This window comes from Gadus macrocephalus, chromosome 16 (assembly GCF_031168955.1).
Source record: "Gadus macrocephalus chromosome 16, ASM3116895v1".
NCBI classification, from domain to species: Eukaryota; Metazoa; Chordata; class Actinopteri; order Gadiformes; family Gadidae; genus Gadus; species Gadus macrocephalus.
Window position 1 is genome coordinate 6,230,443 of NC_082397.1, and position 20,674 is coordinate 6,251,116.

General features: G+C 43.0%; 1 protein-coding gene and 1 long non-coding RNA gene across 6 annotated transcripts; one reads left to right on the forward strand and one right to left on the reverse strand.

Moving 5' to 3' along the window:
• Positions 1 to 10: 10 nt before the first annotated feature.
• Positions 11 to 870, forward strand: triap1 (TP53 regulated inhibitor of apoptosis 1). The gene has a single exon (XM_060075902.1). The coding sequence runs from the start codon at positions 124 to 126 to the stop codon at positions 394 to 396; it is 273 nt and encodes a 90-aa protein (XP_059931885.1). The 5' UTR covers positions 11 to 123; the 3' UTR covers positions 397 to 870.
• Positions 871 to 7,939: 7,069 nt separating this feature from the next.
• LOC132474961 (uncharacterized) lies at positions 7,940 to 20,405 on the reverse strand. Of its 5 annotated transcripts, none has more exons than XR_009529778.1 (6): positions 19,877 to 20,405; positions 10,660 to 11,035; positions 10,338 to 10,388; positions 9,800 to 10,032; positions 9,370 to 9,693; positions 7,940 to 8,114 (listed from the first exon to the last, which is right to left on the reverse strand). It is a non-coding gene; the product is annotated as an uncharacterized LOC132474961 (long non-coding RNA). The 5 variants fall into 5 exon arrangements; XR_009529779.1 differs by having other exon boundaries at positions 9,800 to 9,937; positions 19,877 to 20,404; XR_009529776.1 differs by having other exon boundaries at positions 9,800 to 9,940; positions 19,877 to 20,402.
• Between the last annotated feature and the right edge of the window lie 269 nt (positions 20,406 to 20,674).

A 20,674-nucleotide genomic window follows, 5' to 3' on the forward strand; every position in this document is an offset into this window, starting at 1 on the left:
GTCATAATCGTCCACCAATAGGATCAAAGTGCTCAAGGGGCAGCACGGAAGTGAGTGTGAGGTTGGAGGTTAGCAGCGAAACTACCCATTTACCTTGAGATATCAGGTAATATTCAGTGATATATGATATATATTATTCACATATATATTAACTATAACAACCCGCCAGACATGAACAGTGTGGGGGAAGCGTGCACGGAGCTGAAGCGGGAGTACGACCAGTGTTTTAACCGATGGTTCGCGGAGAGCTTCTTGAAGGGAGAACGAAGCGGGGAGCCGTGCGGGGACAGCTTCAAGCGGTACCAGCTGTGCGTGCAGCGGGCCATTAAGGAGAAGGACATCCCGGTGGACGGAGTGGACTTCATGGGACCCAACAAAGACAAGCCTGAGAGCTGAACTGCTGCAGCCTTTTCTAACCGCGCATGCGCAACATGCTTCGCCATACAATGAGACTATTTCTTCTACATTCTGCCCACCGCAACATGCGTTACAATTATATCGTTTGGTGCTGGTGTGAAAGACTAATCCCGCCAAACTGCAGGGAGATGACAACATGTGTGTAATACCATTCATATCTGTATCGTAATGTTTTACAAGGAGGAGGACACCAACATAACTGGAGCCTGAGGGACTTATCAGAACACTGACTTAATTTTCCGTTTTGAGCTCGAAGAGGGGTCAGGGTCAGATTGATGTCTCCTTTAGGTAGATGGGGTGTCTCCTAAAGGAGGAGGTCACTGCTCTGAGCCTCCTTGGAATGGATAATAAGTGTGTTCCTAAGTTGGAGGGACAGTCTGCAGTCTGGCATCATTAAACCATCCGTCAGAAGCTTCCGTGTTGTGGTCAAATTTTAATAAAGCCTTGCTATGACTCTGTCCACTCAGGCGTTTTCTGTCTTCTCATGTTATGCCATCACTCGTATTTTGTGAGACAATATAAACATGCATAACCTTCCAATTCCCTTATTGGACATAAAAAGTGCGGTTTCCCTTTCTACTAAGGGTTAGGTATCGTTTGGGTTTTATCCGATACCGGTGCCTTCTCGGTACTAAAACGGTTCTCGAATCGGTACTTAAAGGTCCCATGACATGAAAATCTCACTTTATGAGGTTTTCTAACATAAATATGAGTTCCACTAGCCTGCCTATGGTCCCCCAATGGCTAAAACTTGCGTTTGCTGTAAAACGAGCACTATAGCTGTTCTGCTCGCCTTTGAAAAAACGGAGGCTCAAGTGCGCTGATTTGGAATGTCTGTATTTATGACCTCACCAAGAATCTAAGCTTCTCCCCTTACTCTGCCTGGCCCGCCCAGAGACGTTCTTTGACGTGTCTTGTATTTCCACAATGAGACTGTTGTGGGGGTTATCTGAGCCATGGTTGAGAAGGAATTGGGGGAAAGGAACTTTGGCTTTGACTCGCTGAAGTACATGAACTGAGACATGCCGCCGGTTGCCGCGAGGCACCATCGCCCGGCAGCGGGCAGCCTGCAGCAGGCAGCGCGCGGTTCAGTCGACTTCAAGTTGATGTGAAAGTGGCAGAACCAGAGACGTCGCAGAACCCGACAAAGTCGTTTGTGATTCATAATATCGTCTGGAGGCGCACACAGCTTTTGGCCGTGATAATATGTATTAAATTATATAGATTTCTATGTATTATATGATATTATTTAGATATAGAGATCCAGGACTGTAACGCAAGTGTTGTACACTTCCTTGTTATTTGGATAACCGTTCTGCTTTTGGTGTTATGGCGCATAACACGTCGGACTCTCGTCTCTGGTATTTCTACAACGAGACTCGTATTGGGGGTTATCTCAGCCAAGGTTGAGAATGAATTGGGGGGAAGGAACTTTGGCTTTGACTCCCTCAAGAACATGAACCATGACATGGAGGAGAAAGGGATTGTTGGCGGCGAATGTTTCCCGCTTGAGACCCGCTGAGGGACCACCGCTGGAGGCGGAGGTGCCTAAGCGCTGCCCGGCAACGATCCCTTTCTCCTCCTTGTCGCGGTTCAGTCTACTTCACATTGATGAGGACGTTGAAGAACCAGGAACGTCGGAGAACCCAACGCGGTCGTTTGAGATTCATAATATCGGCTCACACAGCTTTTGGCCGTGATAATATATATTATATGATATAGATATCTATGTAGGCTATATGATAATATTTAGATATAGAGCTCCAGGACTCCCGTGTGTTCTAGAATATTTACAGAACACGGCTAAAGGCTGTGCGCCTCGCCATTGCGATACATCCACTGTAAACAGAGCGCATGGTATCGTGGCTGCAAGCTGCTCAGGGCCACACCCCCACCCTCCACCTTGACCCGCCTCGCTCCTCCTCATTTGCATTATAGCTACAGACACCAAAACAGCGCATTTGGGGGAAGCTCAATGTGCGACTGGCTCGGAGTGGCTGTAACTCTGCACCACGGCTGAATTTCGGGAACGTCTTTGAATACTGTGTTAGTTGCCCACTAATACCTATATTAAAGAATACATAAAATAGCATGTCATGGGACCTTTAAAAAAACGAAACCGCGCACACTTGCATACATGCACGACTTGCTATGAGTTTCACATTAAGCAGAAAGTCAGCGGACACTGAGTTGAAGTTTAGGACATAGTACACGTCACACACGCTGTTGAATGGCTACGGTGTTTGCTAGCCTACCTGATCCGTACAGAACATTTATTGTTAAAAATTGTCTGTGATAACTAACAATCTGACAGCTTTTGGCCACCCGTTTCTACTTAAAAATGTCTGTGATAACTGACAATATGACAGCTTTAGGCCACCCGTTTTCTACTTTCACCTTTGATTCTGAGAAATTGTGACAATTCACGGATATATTAAATGCAGGTGCGCAGCTCTGTAGGCAAACCGCAAATGAAAAAAGGGTAGCTACTTCATCTGTTCTTTTTAGAATTGTATGTCTTGATGTTTTCATCTAGCCATAGATCTGTTGTCTTGTTTTTGGCTATGTGATTGGAAATCTGCGTCGATGCCTCGCAAGTCCAGTGTCGCGAGCGGACGTTGCCATGACATCTAGAAATCATACCGTATTTAATGGGTTATCATTAATATTGATGTGAAGGGGGTTGATTATAACTCGTGAATAATATTAGTCTGGGGGAATACTCGTATTCTGATTGGCTTCAGGGTGTGTATTAAGGCCTACAGACACCTGCTAAGTAGTTCCAGTCAGTGTTTAGATTCTCTGCCCGAGCCCGACCCCGACCCGACCCGCGGTCGCGGGTCGGGTCGGGCCGATATTTCCCACCACTATCCTGGGGCCGGGCCTTTGATCGAGCGTTGTTATTTTTATTTTATCATTGGCTTATTGGCCTAATCTGAGGAGAAATCTATGCCATAAGTAAGGAATAATCACCGAGAGGCCGGGCAATAAACAGTTTGATATGCCCGGCTCGTGGACGGTAACCTTCCGCGAGCCGGGCATATCAAACTGTTTATTGCCCTGCCTTGAGGTGATTATTCCGTTTATTCTACTTCGCGCCGGCCAACATAATAAAACAATTCAAATACTTTAATAATTAGCCTTTTCTTATTCGTATTTCATGCTTATTAAATGTATACTCTGTTTAAATTCATCTCCCTCGAAAAGTAGTTCCCTTTAGAACTACGGTGAATAACGTTAGCTCAGCTGTAGGTAACTCGTTTCTATAGCAACCACACACTAGGCTGGATCTGATCACTAGTTTAATAACGATCGATCAAACATGCACTCCTTGGTTTATTTTTACTATGGACCTCATGTTGGAAATGTATGTGATAGAAAACGATACAAGCGGCGTATTGATCTACTGTGCTCAGTCAGCAGCAAGTAGAACCGACAAATCAGCGGGCAATATGCCGGATTAATGCACCCCTCCCAGCCAATCAGAATCGAGCATTCTTAAATGAAGTAGAATAAACAGAAATATTATAGTTCTTTATTCTTCTTGCATGGGTTGTCCGGTGACTTGTCAACCCCAGCGTCTTCCGTTGCTAAGCGACGTAACCATCTTTGCGGACAAATTATTTCTCTGCTGATCAACACTACGAATGCTGGTAACGAATAAATTGTAAAAAAAAAAAGACACAGCATGTGAAGTTATTTTTTCGTTTTGGCAATAGCCGTGTAGGTTAAGCGGGCTAATGTATAGAACGTCGCCGGTCCCTTCAGGGCGAAGCAAGACACCTTCGCTGCGCGTCGGTGTACTGTTCGCCCTGGTGGGGCTTATTTTCCCGATAATGACCGGCGTTCTATACATTATCCCTTACATATATATATAGCAGAGTAGACCTAGTAACAAATGTGTACAAAGTTACATATGTATTAAAAAATATGTCGGGTTGAAATCGGGCTCGGGCTCATAGTTGATGTGTCGGGGCGGGCCGGTGTTGTGTCGAGATCTGTTTCCCCGTCGAGATGTGTTTCCCCTAGTCCCAGATAATGACTGTCAGGATGCGTTCCCCCTGTTCTAAATGGTCAAATTGAATGATATCAGCCTGAAAATCACAGCACTTATCTCTTGTGGAGAAATAAGTCAGCAGTATGAATTTGAAAGATGTGTGAGCCTCCTTTCCTATGGAACAGAGGGCCTTTTCGGGTAATTTCGGACGGGGGCGGGGACTAGGGGAAACACATCTCGACGGGGAAACAGATCTCGACACAACACCGGGCTCGGACAGAACGTGCACGGGCTCGGGCTTGATTTTCTTTATTAATCGAATGGGAAATGCAATATGCCTATTTTAGGACCGAATCACCGTTAAACTTGTTTCTGATAACATTTCTAGCGAGAAATATACTTTTTACTTGCATAATCTTTAGTCAGTGATTACGTCTGATCTTTAGTTTTATAGTTATTAGGAAGATTTTATCGGCTCGCTCGCATGTTTCAACGACGTCAGGTTGCTAGGGACGCTGCTTTCGCTAAACTAGCAGCTCACGTGTTTCCTGCGGTTGTGTTATTAAACCGTTACTTTATGTAACTTTTAATGATATCATCTTGTTAGAAACACGTATATCTGACCCAGCCAACCCAGTCGCCAAAAGCATACGTTGACAACGTTTTCGTGAACACTGGATTACGTCGCATATCAACACAAAATAGCGTGTTATACACACACACACACACACACACACACACACACACACACACACACACACACACACACACACACACACACACACACACACACACACAATGCATTTTGCTGCTAAAACAACAACAAAAAATATTCCCTCAAATATTATTACTTTCAAAACATTGGCCAAAGTGGAATATCTTTTTTTATTTGGGCTGCTTCTATAGGACATTTTGGGTGGATTTTGAACGGTATGTGGGCAGGACATTTTCTGCGCTGTTGCCCGAGGTGCTGAAATGCTCCGGAACAGATCTGGATCCACTATGGCCAAAAGACTTGTATGCAATATTTGTGAGGTGTCATTACTTCTCCTGAGTTTGCTTCCTATTTATGTCGAGTGTACACCCCTACTGTCCACAAGCATCCCCCCCCTCCCCATATGGATTTGGAGAATTGTTGCCACGTCCCAGTGGTGGAGGTATCATATATATGAAAGAGGGCATTCAATTATATGTAACGTAATTCACACATTCATACCAACAGGCCACATATGTCCTTGGCGACTAGAGAGGTCTCGTTCCCATCCCAAGGAGGGATCCGGCTCATAGGGAGGCGTCCGGCCCGTACAAGAAGCCATTCATTCACGTATCAATTCTACAGTTACGAGCGGCCCAGGTGTTCGACGAACTCAGAAGTTCAGGGCCACAAAACAAGTTGCAATGCCAACACATAGCCACAAAGGGGTCAGCGCCATACCACAAAGCAAGTTGTAATGCCAACACATAGCCACAAGGGAGCAGCATAGAGACACATACAACATTCAGAGAGGCGGGTTCAGCACCATGCTTAGCCAATCAGAGCACATAACTAAGTCCACGCCTGCCCAGTATTAAAGTTACAACCCATAGCCCAGGGGGCTAGAACGCTCCAGGTAAAGCATCAAATATCGCGCTTCAAAACGGCCAATCATAGGAAAGCCCGCCCTGCCTTGGTTCCCTCCCCCATAGTGCCAAAATTAAATTCGAGCGAGCGTAAAAACATCTTTCGCGAGAGGCTGTTACGCGCGAGAGGCTGTTTTGCGCGCGCTGAGGTAATTTGCGCGCGCGAGAGGCTGTTTTGCGCGCGCACAGCCGCGCAGAGGTCATTTGCGCGCGCGCAGAGGTCATTTGCGCGCTCGCAGTTAATATCTACGCGTGGGGAATAATATAATACGCCCGAATGCATCTTTTATCACATTAGTGAATTATGGCACTAATGTGTCGCCATAGCTCCAGCCCTACAGGAAATGACTCAGCAAGTGCTCCATATCGTTGCACCTCACCCAGCGGCTCGCTTGCAAGATTTTGGCCTGAAGTTCTTCCCAGACCTACACCCTAGCCATCCAACATGCATATCTGAGAATCAGGCCTCTCTTCAATAATGACAAAAAGTTATGAGAGAAATACACATTAACTTTTTGTCATCTCATAAGCGGCGTTTTACAAGTGGTGGGTACAAAATGTATCGTGATGAAATCTGGTGGGGACGCGTCCGCAGCGTCCCCGGCGTAATCGACGCCTATGGTCATAAGCCAACAGACAAAACCCGGAAGGGTTGTTTATAAACGGGGCTCGATCATGGACATAAAAAGAAGCATCAATCCGTTTTTGTTTTGATTTCATTGAACGCACAAACAAAGCCATTGGAAACACGTCTAAAAGCACTGATGAATGCATGTGTAACCCAGTTCCTGTTAGGGACTCTTATTCTGAAGGAGGAGAACGAAAGTGTCTGCGTGTGGGTCGCTGTTTTGACTGTGTTGGGAGCGCTGGAAATAATGTGGATCGCCCCGTTCAGTGAATGGAGTTAACCGATTCTTCTTTTATATATTACCCAAGTATAGGCAACAATAAAACGCTTGGTAACACATATATTTTTGTTTTCACATATGTTAAAGTAATTATCCCCTACAAAACGAATCCTATATTGATGAAAGCCCCCCCCCCCCCTTCTAACGTTTATTAGCTCACGTTAGCCATCAATCTAAAGCCACAAATATTATCTGATCAATCTTTGTACATTCGATCATTATTCATAGATTAGAAAAACAAAAGGAGATTGTTAATACTTGGGAATAACATGGGAATGAGTGAAAACGCGCATGCACATTTAAAAGACAGCGTTTACAGGAAGTGCGTCATTATTGCACATCTAGGACCTCTATGGATATTGCACCCGAGTCAATCTGACACCCACACCGTTTTGAGCACAACGTCCGGCTCCTTTCAGTACAATTATTTTCGCCCGATCTGAATCGGAATGCCCTAGGTACTCAAACTTAGGCTAGTAAGTACGGTAGTATGGATATTGGAACACGGCAATGGACTTATGAAGAAAAACGCAGTCGTAGTCGTACCATGCGTGCGAAGCGCAACTTTGAAAAAGGGTCCTGTCAGTGTCGCGCGGCTCCGAATTCCGAACGTTATGTAATCAAATACACCGGTGTGGCGGTATATAAAAAAATCATATTACAACGAAAATACACACACCTTATTCAGTGTAAAACTGTATAGCGCCCAGCACTAACGCAAGTTGACGCCGCGTCACCATGGGGGCGGGGCAGGGGACGTTAAAAAAAGTCAGGCACCGTTATGAGGCACCGAAATGTGCGTTCTTATTCGATCTCGGTACTACCGTTTACGTCGGAACCGGTTACCTACTGGAACCGAGTTTCGGTGTTCAAATGTGTTTTTTTCCCTTAGTCCCTTAATTGAGATGGATTTGGTTTATATGACTTTCTAAGCATTAATCAATTCCCTTTTGTTATTATCCTGTTGCCAATATAATAAACATAAGAAACCAGGAAATATAACACCACAGATTTTATTAACATACCATATGATTGGCAGTTTGTGCTGAAATGTATATGTACCAGTCATTATCTAAGTAGTTAAATAAAATATATACTCATCCCATAATTGAGACAGGAATGTGTGAAACTGAACCAACCAATAACAAACACTAACCAATAGCGGTTATAGTCTTAATATCACAGGGTGTGTTCGAAACCGCCTACTTGCTTACTGCTTACTACCTACTAAATATTTGGCTTACTTCTCGAATCCTTAAATAATGATTGAGTAATCCATTTGAGTAATCGACGTTCAGAAGACCGTCCTTACTTAACCACCTCAAATGACGTGAATCAAATGACGTGTCAATAACCTACCGACCGGGCGCCGTTAATAAACATTATAAATAAATATATAAACGTCACATTTAACGTCACAGTACACCTCCAACCTAAGGATTTGCGGTGATATGTTAAAACAATTGTTAAACAATTATTAAAAGCACTGCTGCTGCGGCTCCCCGTTTAGCGCCATTGCTTCCACTGTTCTTTTGAATAGACGCAGTGCATTCTGGGGCAGTTTAGTACGTCTAGTAAGCTAGCGATGCTTACTCAAAATCTTTCCGGAAGTAGAAGACATTCGGATACTACTCGCTTACCTAAACTCGCTTACTAAGTTCTCGCTTACTCAATTTGACGTCATAGTTAGTAGGAGTAGTAAGCAAGTACGCGGTTTCGAACACACCCACAGTGTTTCCCATACATAGACCATTGTGTGGCGCGGCGCCACAGAATCAACATCGAGCGCCACGAATTGATTCTGTCTTTTTTTAATTTTTTTATTGTATTAAAAAAAATAATAATAATAATAATAATTCTTTCAATAACGCGATCTGGAAATCTAAAAATCGTTCCGTCCATTCATCTCTGCATAGCACTCGTTCTCCCTGTCATTCACACACACACACACGGAGCAAGAGCGACGATGCTAACACATGAACCCACCGATGTCACCCGTCGCTTAGCAACCGGACACGCTGGGGTTGATAAGTTACCGGACTACTGTAACTACTACGGAGTGATAATATCAAAGACGTGAATCAGGCAATAAATCCAATTTCCTTGACAGCGGTAATGTTCGGTGTGCATTAAAGTACAGACGGACCAATTGCGAACTACTGCAGCTGCTCTAAGTTAAACCCCAAACTAATCGGAATAAGTGTTTATAGCGGACTACACCACCTATTCTATTCCGCATAGAATTGTATTCCGAACCGATTGAGGCGTATATATATATGATACTTTTCTATTCCGATTGAGCTGTTCTTCCACATCTATGCGAATCAGATGTGTCTGCATGTAAACGCGGAGTAACATGCACACTCACTGACGGCCATGCCGTCAGTGGCGCAGCGCACCCCCCCCCCCCCCCCCCCCGCGCACCACACATTGGTCAGCTTATCAGCCATCCTCCTCCTCCAACAAGCCTCCATCATTGCAGCTGTTGTTTCGTACAGTAGGAAGAGTTCATCTGCTCAAAGATTTTGCCTAGATTCTTGAGGAAACTATCCGCTGACATCTCGGGATGAAGCTCACAGGACATAAGCTCACAGCTGGCCTCCGGCACCTGGACACACACACACACACACACACACACACACACACACACACACACACACACACACACACACACACACACACACACACACACACACACACACACACACACACACACACACACACACACACACACACAGGCAGTCAGACAGACTGACAGACAGGAAGAGAGGCAGACAGTCAGAGAAGATGAAGATATCAACATTGATGTGTCATCCTGTCAGTGCGTGTGTCAGTGGGTGTGTGTGTCCAGCCTCACAGTGCAATTGGAAAGGTATGATAGGGTTCTTTTCATTCTCGTGACCAACTTTTGTAGAGACTCTCCTGCCACGTCCAGCTCTATAGACAGGACCTTCACCTCGTCCGAGAAGCACTTCAGAGAGGCATTTCGACAACTCTGCTGAAGACTCGCACAGACGCCGTTACACACACACACACACACACACACACACACACACACACAGACACATGCACACAAACACGCACGCACCCCTGTAAACAGTCACATAGCTGAACCCACTGTTCATCAGCAGCTTGCAGTATGTAGATCCATAGCAAAACCTACTTCACAATAGCAGTTAGCAGTCACATAGTTGAACCCACTGTACCTTAGCAGTAAGTAGTAAGTAGTCCCATAGCAGATCCCATTGATTAATATGGGTAATAGTCCTCAAATGAAGTGATGGATGGATTATGGTCAGGTACATTCATTAGCTTGCCGTTATACTCCTCTCACGAGGCCAATGGTGAATTATACTCATTAGTCATTGCCATTTTCAAAAGTGGGAAACCCTTACCATGGCGTTGGTGGTGGGCGTGTACAGAGTGAGGTTCACTCCCTCTGACACCTAGGACCGACCAAAACACAAAATACACACTGTTAGTGCACATGTTGCAATGTGTAATTATTCAGTGTGTATTTGTGCAGTGTGTTTGTGCAGTGTGACTTTTTTCTACATTGAAGCTGTAAAGTTTCTACAAGACTTGCTGAACGTGCATGGAGGGTTAGAGGTTAGGCATGGAGGGACATGAGATTTATACCGGTCAACTGCTGATCACACAGCACCATTCTGACGGACTTACTGCAGGATCTACTACTGCGCCCCATGAAGAGTTTACCTTGGACAGCTCGTTTTTTATCTTGTTAACATTCTCGACCCTCTCCTGGCTGCATAGCGGGTCTGGGAGTGGCTGCCCGAGGATAGGCAGACAGAACAACCACAAAACTTCCAGCATGTCACAGTTCACATCACTGGCTCCATCACATTCCAAGTAACAAGGATGCTTTCACGATCCTGTAGAAGAGACTGGAAGTCACTGTCCTTTAGAGACTGGAGGCTGGATATCCTGTAGAGGGCCTGGAGGCTGGTCAGTGTCATGTGGAGAGGAGTGGAGGCTGGCCAGTATCCAGTAGAGAATGGAGGCTGGTCACTGTCCAGTAGAGAGGCGTGGAGGCTGGTCACTGTCCAGTAGAGAGGTGTGGAGGCTGGTAAACCTGTAGAGCAGAGGCGGAGTGGCCGTCGGGACGATCGGGAGATTTCCCGGTCGGCCGGCCGGCCAGCGAGGTCAGGTGGACCGGCCCACAGTTGTGTAGCGGCCGCGAGGCGTCTGCAAGCCGGCCCTGAGCATAATTTATTCCCGTCAAGACGCCGTGAAATACCCCGAAATAAACAATATGTGTCTCGAGAACATGCAAACAATATTTATACCACTTGCTTACTCTCTATGTCTCATTCATGTTTGTTTTTTTATATTATTTATTTTACTTCATTTAATTCTTCATTATTCAGGCGTTACAGAACTTTCATGGCCATAAATAAATATTACGAACTACAGTTTACTTTAATTTGTTTGTTCTTGAATTGATGTAGAATGGAGCAAAGACTCCTGGGATTGGGAAATTTGTTTATCCAATAATCAGCTTGCAGGTCAATTCCATTTTCGGAAATGTAGGGGAATATATGAGTGGCCCCACGTCTAATGGCATGACCCTAAAGACGCGTCAGACAGAGAAGGCGAGCAAGTTCGTGGTTGCTTGCTTTTGCTTGTTGTGGCACTCATGGAAGGCAAGAAGAGAAAAGAGAAAGGAGGGGCTGAAAAGACCAGAATAAAGAAGAGGCGGATGCTGGAGGGGGATGCATCTAAATGCTCAAAAATAACGGATTTATTCCGAAGTCAGGCATTAACGAGTTGTGCAGGGGAATTGACAGAAAAACGGTTAGCCAGAGCTCCACCATTGACGTTATTGCTAGGCGGGAGCTAGCACAAGCTGCCAGTCAAAAACAATGGGACGTAACGGCTTTTTCCGTCGGTAGCATCACCGCCGTTTGTCTGGCGCTGGAACAGCAGATGATACGAAGGATGGACGGAGAGTCAGTCAACCTATTGGAACCCAATACGGGGATGGCAATTTATACCCTTTATGGGGATCCGCAATTTATATACAAGGATAGATCGTAATAATATAATCAGCACAAATCTATATCTATATATATATATAGTGATATATATCAAATTGTTTGAGTGTTTAAATATGGTCGCTAGTGTTTACATGTGGTCGATAGTGTTTAAATATGGGCGATAGGGTTTAAATGTGGTTGATAGTGTTTAAATGTGGGCGATAGGGTTTAAATGTGGTCGATAGTGTTTAAATGTGGGCGATAGGGTTTAAATGTGGTCGATAGTGTTTGAATGTGGTCGATAGCGTGTAAATATGGTTGATAGTGTTTAAATATGGTCGATAGTGTTTGAATGTGGTCGATAGTGTTTAAATGTGGTCGATAGTGTTTAAATATGGTTGATAGTGTTTAAATATGGTCTATAGTGTTTAATTGTGGGCGATAGTGTTTAAATGTGGTCGATAGTGTTTGAATGTGGTCGATAGTGTTTAAATATGGTCGATAGGGTTTAAATGTGGTCGATAGTGTTTAAATGTGGTCGATAGTGTTTAAATATGGTCGATAGTTTAAATGTGGTCGATAGTGTTTGAATATGGTCGATAGGGTTTACTTGTGGTCGATAGTGTTTAAATGTGGTCGATAGTGTTTAAATGTGGTCGATAGGGTTTACATGTTTAAATGTGGTCGATAGTGTTTATATATGGTCGATAGGGTTTACATGTGGTCGATAGGGTTTACATGTGGTCCATAGTGTTTAAATGTGGTCCATAGTGTTTAAATGTGGGCGATAGTGTTTAAATGTGGGTGATAGTGTTTAAATGTGGGCGATAGTGTTTACATGTGGTCGATAGGGTTTACATGTGGTCCATAGTGTTTAAATATGGTCGATAGTGTTTAAATGTGGTCGATATTGTTTAAATGTGATCGATAGTGTTTAAATATGGTCGATAGTGTTTAAATGTTCTATTCCCTCACTCTCCACCTCATCCCTAACTCTCCACCTCAAGCTGGTGTGTAGTGAGCGTTCTGGCACCGATTGGCTGCCGTGCATCACCCAAGTGGGTGCTACATATTGGTGGTGGTTAGTGAGGTCCCCCCTTCACTTTAGGCGTCTTTGAGTGTCATTAATTATTATTATTCTTCATGTTTAACCTCTGTTTTCCTTTTATTCCTAGTCTGTTTTACATAGTTTTGAATGATGACTATATGCTCTGTAAGGTGACCTTGGGTGTCTTGAAAGGTGCCTCTAAATTAAATGTATTATTATTATTATTATTAAATGTGTATGTGCTGGCTGGTATATTTCAGACGAATTAATGACTTAACTGATCTCAACAGATGTGGAACATGTAGTAGTAGTCGTGTCAACACGTTACACCGGTATTACCGAGCATAAACGGTATAAACTTTGAAACTAGGTCAACCGCCATCTTCTCCGTCAACTCTCCTCTCACACTCGGTGACAGCGTCTTATAGCTTTCTATATAATAGTACAATATAATTTTATAGATAATATCACGGCCAAAAGCTCTGTGGGCCTCCGGATGGCTGTAGTGCGGGGAGCACTACGGCCAGATCCGAAGTGCTTTTGTTTACCGGCGTTGCTATGGTTACCGGTCTTGTAAGGAAGTGCGCCAATTCTCTTCCGCACAGAGCAGAACTGTGGCCTATTTTACACATTTTTATTTTCTTAATTATAATTTTATCATTAGAGACATTTTTACACCACCACGCCGGTGTAAGTACCATATCGGCTCGGCTTCCAGATCGGCTCGGGGTCCGTCGTCTGCTGATTACGTCACACAATATCATTGACTATACGCTTGAATGGGCGTATACATTGTGATTGGCTGTACGTCGGACAGTTGTGATTGGCTGTTTTGTGCTGTAGCTCTGGCTGTAGTCATAGCAACCACGTAACTAGATACTGTACGTCGGAGAGTTTTGTTTCAGCTGCAGCTATGGAGAGCTTTTATGCAGAAATTAAGCATTTCCTAGAAACTAGTGTTTACCACACCTTAACCAACACTAGCTCGAAACCAGAGAGCAGAAAGGCAGTAATTCGGAAAGCATCAATAAGATACACAATAAAAGGTAAGTCACACAGTGTGAATTAACTTTACTTAACTTTACCTTCCAACAGTACTTCAAAATAAATGTAGCATGTAAGATAAAACAAAAGTATTATCATACTACCGGGTACTAAAAGCCATCCTAAATAAGTAGGTTTTAGCCTAGATTTGAACGTCATAGAAAATATTGTCTGTTGCATCTTGTCTGAGGTGTCTTATCATAGCCCTCTTCCTTTACTTTTTTCCTTCCAAGTGCTATTAGTAATATTAGCTGTTCAATTCAATCCATATTTGAAACATTTCAAGGCCTTTTGGACTTTCTGATGCTGCTTTTAGTCATAATATAACCTACCCAGTTATTATACATAAACACTAGGGGTTTAATGTAATTGGCGAACGATCCAACTGCATCGATGCAACACCCAAACATCGATGCATATTGCTGTATTACACGCTTTTATTATTATATATCTCCTTTCGCGGGTGTTTGTGAAACAATTTTTGCGCAAAGCGCCAAGCCACTCATCCGTTCACAGGTTAAACGAGGCAACAGCGAGCGCATGTGTGAGCGCGAGTAGGCCTATGTCTAGTTTCGGTTTGTGTTGCCAGATTGGGCATATGTCCCGTTTTTGCAGCCTAAAGTGATTAAATGTAGCCAAATCGGGCTGAAAATGTGCCCAATCTGGCAACACGGACGGCTTATCTTAACAGCCGTTTTTAGAAGAAGTTACAAACTTAACTGCTTGACACTATATCTGCACATCTTTGCTTGTTGCAGATGTCCCTCTTGCCTGTCCTCCAGCCCCTGCACGTCGAGAGGAGCAGACACCCGTTTGTGCCCAGAGGACATTACTCACATGTTGGACTTTTGAGAATACTTTGCAAAATCTCATGACACTGTTATTATTGTAAATATATATATAGTTATATGTCCTCAAGATGTTTGTGTTAATGTTTGCGTTGTTGTTTCTGTATACAAGGTTGACCTGTACTTAGTTTGTTTCGATTTAATATGCATGTTAAGTATTACCTTAGTTTGTTTCACTAGTCACTTTTGTTGTACATAGTAACTTTAAATTGTTACCTTTTTTCCACATTTGTATATAGTCACTGTTAGTACCTGGAAGCAGTAGGAGTGAGCTGCCTTTTCTTTTGACTTGTTTTCTCATGTCTTTTCATAGTTTAGGATGTTAGTTTTAGTGATGGTCTTTTTTATTATTTACTTTGACATAGGGTTTAGGTAGCTTGAACTTCCCTTTAAAATCTAGTTTGTTTTGTTTAATTATTTCGGCCTTGGTTCACTCCGAAGAGAAGCTTCCTTTTCTGTTTGGTGTATTGTTTGTGTGCTAAGCAGCAATAAACTGCTTGTCATTTTGACTACGCGTGTGTGGACTCCTATTTATGTTAGGCAAATAATGTAGAAAAAACATGAGAAGCATTTGGATTTTTTTTTCACACACAGATGAGTGAAAAATAGCTTAAAAGTATAGATATATAAGTAAGGGATAATGTATAGAACGCCGGTCATTATCGACAAAATAAGCCCCGACAGGGCGAACAGGACACCGACGCGCAGCGGAGGTGTCTTGCTTCGCCATGAAGGGGCTTATTTTTCGATAATGACCGGCGAAGTTCTATACATTATCCCGCTTATTACACGGCTACTTCCCAAAACGAAACAATTTATTTACAATGTATTTGTTACCAGCATCATAGTGTTGATCAGCAGAGAAATAGTGGGTGCTACATATTGGTGGTGGTTAGTGAGGTCCCCCCTTCACTTTAGGCGTCTTTGAGTGTTATTAATTATTATTATTCTTCATGTTTAACCTCTGTTTTCCTTTTATTCCTAGTCTGTTTTACATAGTTTTGAATGATGACTATATGCTCTGTAAGGTGACCTTGGGTGTCTTGAAAGGCGCCTCTAAATTAAATGTATTATTATTATTATTATTATAGTCCGCCCAAAACGTTGACGTCGTCGCTTAGCAACCGACAGCGCTTGGGTTGATACGTATCCCGCTTATTACATTGACAATTTACCGGACTTCGTGCGGAGTGATACCAAAGGCAAAAAGTCATTTTGTTTACCTTGACAGCGGTCATTATTCATCCGTTGCCAATGAATTATCAAAAAATAATTGACCGCCGGAAGTTGTGAAGTGCCCATGCAAGTGAACGGAACGTTGAAAAGACCCGTGTAATAAGATAAGATAATCTTATCTTAAGTATATATATACATATATATGTCATATATATATATGTCATATATATATATATATATATATATATATATATATATATATATATATATATATATATATATATATATATATATATATATATATGTCATATATTGTGGCAACCCGGCCCAGGCCAATTAAGGATATTCAGAGCACCTGAGGAACAAGTGGAGAAGCAGGGCTTAAATAGCCCGCTTCTCCACTCATTCGGGGCTCTCCCAGCCCTGGAGCTCCTGCACGGAGAGACCGGTCCTCGTGGGTGACGGGATTCCACCCACGAAGGAGGGGACCGTTGATTCCTCCCAAGGTTTATGTTATTTGTATTTTGGAGAGACTTTTATGTTCGGGAATAAACATGCCTGTTTTTGGCTTTATCCAACGAAATGGTGTCCTGTTTGGGAGGAGTTGGTGCGCTCAACGTGCCGGGTTGCCACAATATATATATATATATATTGCATATATATGTCATATATATTTTTATTATACATTATATATTATATTATATCTATAAATAGTCTAACAGTCTAAGTAAATGAGACAAATAGGCCTACACACTCTGAGATAACTGAAAATTTGCGAAATGGTGTCTGTCTATCTATCGTGAAAGTAGAATGCAATTTAGTTTGTCCCAGTTGGGTTGCTGTAGATAGCGTATTGTGTGACGTAATCAGCAGACGACGGCACGCCCTGCAAATTGAATGCCTGTGTTTTACCCCGAGGGGGTAAAATCCCCCTTCGTCGAGGGGCCAAACATTCTCCGGTGTTTTTTTTTTTATGATTCAAGACACTCGCATGCAAGAATGAGCATACATCTGAGTTTAGACTGCAAACGCGATTAACTATTTACAACTGCAAAAACGCCAACATATTCATTATTTTGCCGACCAGTTATCACAACAAAAGCCTCATAAGGAAAGTTCCTCTAGTGGTTTCTCGTAGATCGCACTATCTTTCCCCGTCTTCGTTAAATGCGACTGCATCACCTTCTCTACCATGATGGTCAGCAGCTTGCGGATTTCGCCAGCACTCCAGTTGAGTAGCATCCAGCTGCAACCCCGGAGTCGGACACTGTGGTGTACGGCAGGCTTAATGGTTATTTATCAACTAGTTATCAACAAGTTCTACTATCCGAAATTAAAGGCGCCATGACATGCTATTTCAACTACAGCATTCAAAGACGTTCCCGAAATTCAGCCGTGGTGCAGAGTTACAGCCACTCCGAGCCAGTCGCACATTGAGCTTCCCCCAAATGCGCTGTTTTGGTGTCTGTAGCTTTACAGTGGATGTATCGCAATGGCGAGGCGTACACAGCCTTTAGCCGTGTTCTGTAAATATTCTAGCCTCCGTTTTTTCAAAGGCGAGCAGAACACCTAGGCCTAGTGCTCGTTTTAGACCGAACGCAAGTTTTAGCCACTGGGGGACCATAGGCAGGCTAGGGGAACTCATATTTATGTTAGAAAACCTCATAAAGTGAGATTTTCATGCCATGGCACCTTAAACATTGTAGATATCAACCACATCATTCTGACTAGTCGTAATTACATTTTGAATAGTTGGAATTTTCATTCAAGATATCTGTAATGTAATTGTGACTTGTCGAAACAACAGATAGGCCTAGAGATATCTGTAATTCAGTTTTGACTAGGCAAAACTGAATTACAGATATCTGCAATGATGTTACGGAAAACGACATTCACCTCGTCACACGTCTTAAATAACAATTGCAGATATCGATAATTCAGTTTTGGCTAGGCAGAATGAAAGTTAAAGATATTTCAAACGTCATAATATCGCAAGCCAATTTGACATAAATTCGCTAGACTGGATGTGTTGCAGATATATCTGTAATTCAGTTTTGCCTAGTCAAAAGAACATTTTGGATATCCGCAACTACATTCTTCCTATCCACAATGGTCATTTCAGATATCCACAAGGACATTCCTCCTAGGAGAAATGACGTCACGTTTGCCATTCATGTCTATGGGGTTTCTCATTAAAGATATCTAGGATTCAATTGCAGATATCCACTATGTGAATTATGGATATCTGTGACCGAATTATATCTGTAATTCCAGTTTGACATATCTATAATTTGATTCTGACTAATCATAATTCCAGTTTAATTCACCTCAATTCAAGATATCTACATGTGCCTTTTCAGATATCAAGAATATAAAGATTAAGAATATTAATATTAGACATTAATTTTTCAATAGGCGAAATTACGTTGTAGATATCTCTGACTGGAATTACAGATATCTACAATTCAGTTGCAGATATCCGTAATTCACGTAGACTTTCATACAGCAGAAGTCATCTAGCAGCAGAACCACAAGGTCTGCCTTAAGAGGGGACTGTGTAGTCCCTCTTAGGTCCAGTACCTTTGGCCAATTATGCTTTTCTGTGAGAGCCTTTAAACTATGGAACCAATCGCCAGTGGACATTAGAAACTCCACCTCACACCATAGGCCTACATTCACACACCATCTTAAGGGCTGGCTTTTGACCATACAAAAATGTGAGCACCTCTCATAATACATTAATGTTTGTCTGCCTCTATACTTTAGCTGTCCTGTAGTTAGATGGATAGTTGGTTACTTTATTGATCCCTTAAGGGTTGTATGGCTGTATGGATATATGTCTTATGTTTTAATGGAGCCAGTCCTATGGCATTATGTTTTATTACTGTATATCAATTGCTGTGTGATTTAATATGTTATTTTATTTTCAGCCACCATGTGCCTAGTATAACATCTTGCCAAAGGACTACAGTTGAAAATTAGCCTGCTGGCTAACACTGGCGCATTTACAGAAATGTTGATCAATGTGCACTGTCCTTTAAATAAATGAAATTAAATTAAATGAAATATGACGCTGCAACTAACGCCAAATGAGAGGAGATCTGTGCTGAACTGATTTGGTCTGCTTGTCTTGTTCAGCGATTGGGCGCAAACACTTAAAATGCACTAAATGATGGCGTTTTCTGGCGTGGATGGCTTGCCATACCCCTGGGCTTGCCACACACACAATGATGAAGTATCAGATTAGGCGCGGTACGCGTGTAATCGTACGCGCGCGTTCAGTGTGGCCGTACCTTTACGCAAAACTTCGGAAAAGTCCGAAAAAACCCTATCTGCCACACCACAGTGGGTTGCCACGCCACAGGGCTGCTGCCACACCACAGTGTGCGAGCTCCGGGGTTCCAGCTGGATGCTATGATGTAGTTCAATAGCAATGTGCTGATGTCGCTGCGTTGTATCTGTTGTCGAGCCAACACCTATACCCAAGTTCCGCCCCTGGAACCGCGAAGCGGTCTAATCGCATTACATCAGAGTGAAACCTCCAAAACGGGCATATTTGGCAGTGTAAAAACGAGTGCGTGTTTCTGTGTATGTGTGTTGCTTTCTCTTTGTCTCTCTGTCTCTGTCTCGCTTTCTTTCTCCAAAGACAGATACCCACTTAATTATTTAGTGTATGCCTAACATCGTTTTGTAAAGAGCCATTTCAGAACTATCCGTTACCTGTTACCTTTCCATTTCTAGAGTCAAATTGTTCACCTATTCAGAAAAGTGGGCCAAAAAGAATAAATAGTGACCCAAGAAACGCCACTAATACAACTCACTTGGTCAGGTGTCCCTCGTTAATTCAGGAATACTCTCGGTCGTTCTCAGCAGTCAGTCCGTTTCCTTTGAGGCAACGTGCGTGGCGCATCGTATGCATCTCCCGAGGTAAATGGGCTTAACAGAGTTCCAATTTCCTCAAATGCGAGTGGGGAACGTAGGATGGAAAGATGTGTGGTATCCAGCGTTCTCCCTCCCTCTCCTTCAATGCTCCCTCCTACACTCTAGGTCCCCCTTCCTCTTTTTATACGAAGATATACAGTATGTAACACGAATGTAGTTCTAGTGTTCTACTCTGTTCTACAGCATTCCACTGTGAAGCTTTGGCGGAAATTAAGTGCAAAACTTTTATAGAGCAAGCCATATGGCTGCAATGTTGCTGCGATTATCGTTGATAAAATAACCAGAAAAGCTTACACACCCCAACTGTTTAACATGTGCTCACATGCCATTATGACGAGTTCGCCGGAATGCAGCGGACTCCGCTCACGAACAAGCTGTTATTGTTGTAGAAAATAATGAAGGTTTAAAAGGATATTTGCCAAATGTTGATACATATTAGTGGACGAAATGTACCAGCATGGGGGGGGGGGGGACAGGCTCCAGACCATGTCCCATTGTTATTCAACAGCTCAGAGGATCAGACAGACATCCCTCCAATGACATCAGTCTATCAGCCAATGTCTATCTCTCAGTTAAAGCATGATTTATACAAGATTATACAACGGGGGGCCTGAATCCAGCGATCTGATTGGTTCCTAACTGTTGTATAATGAGCGTATACATAACTGCTATGACGC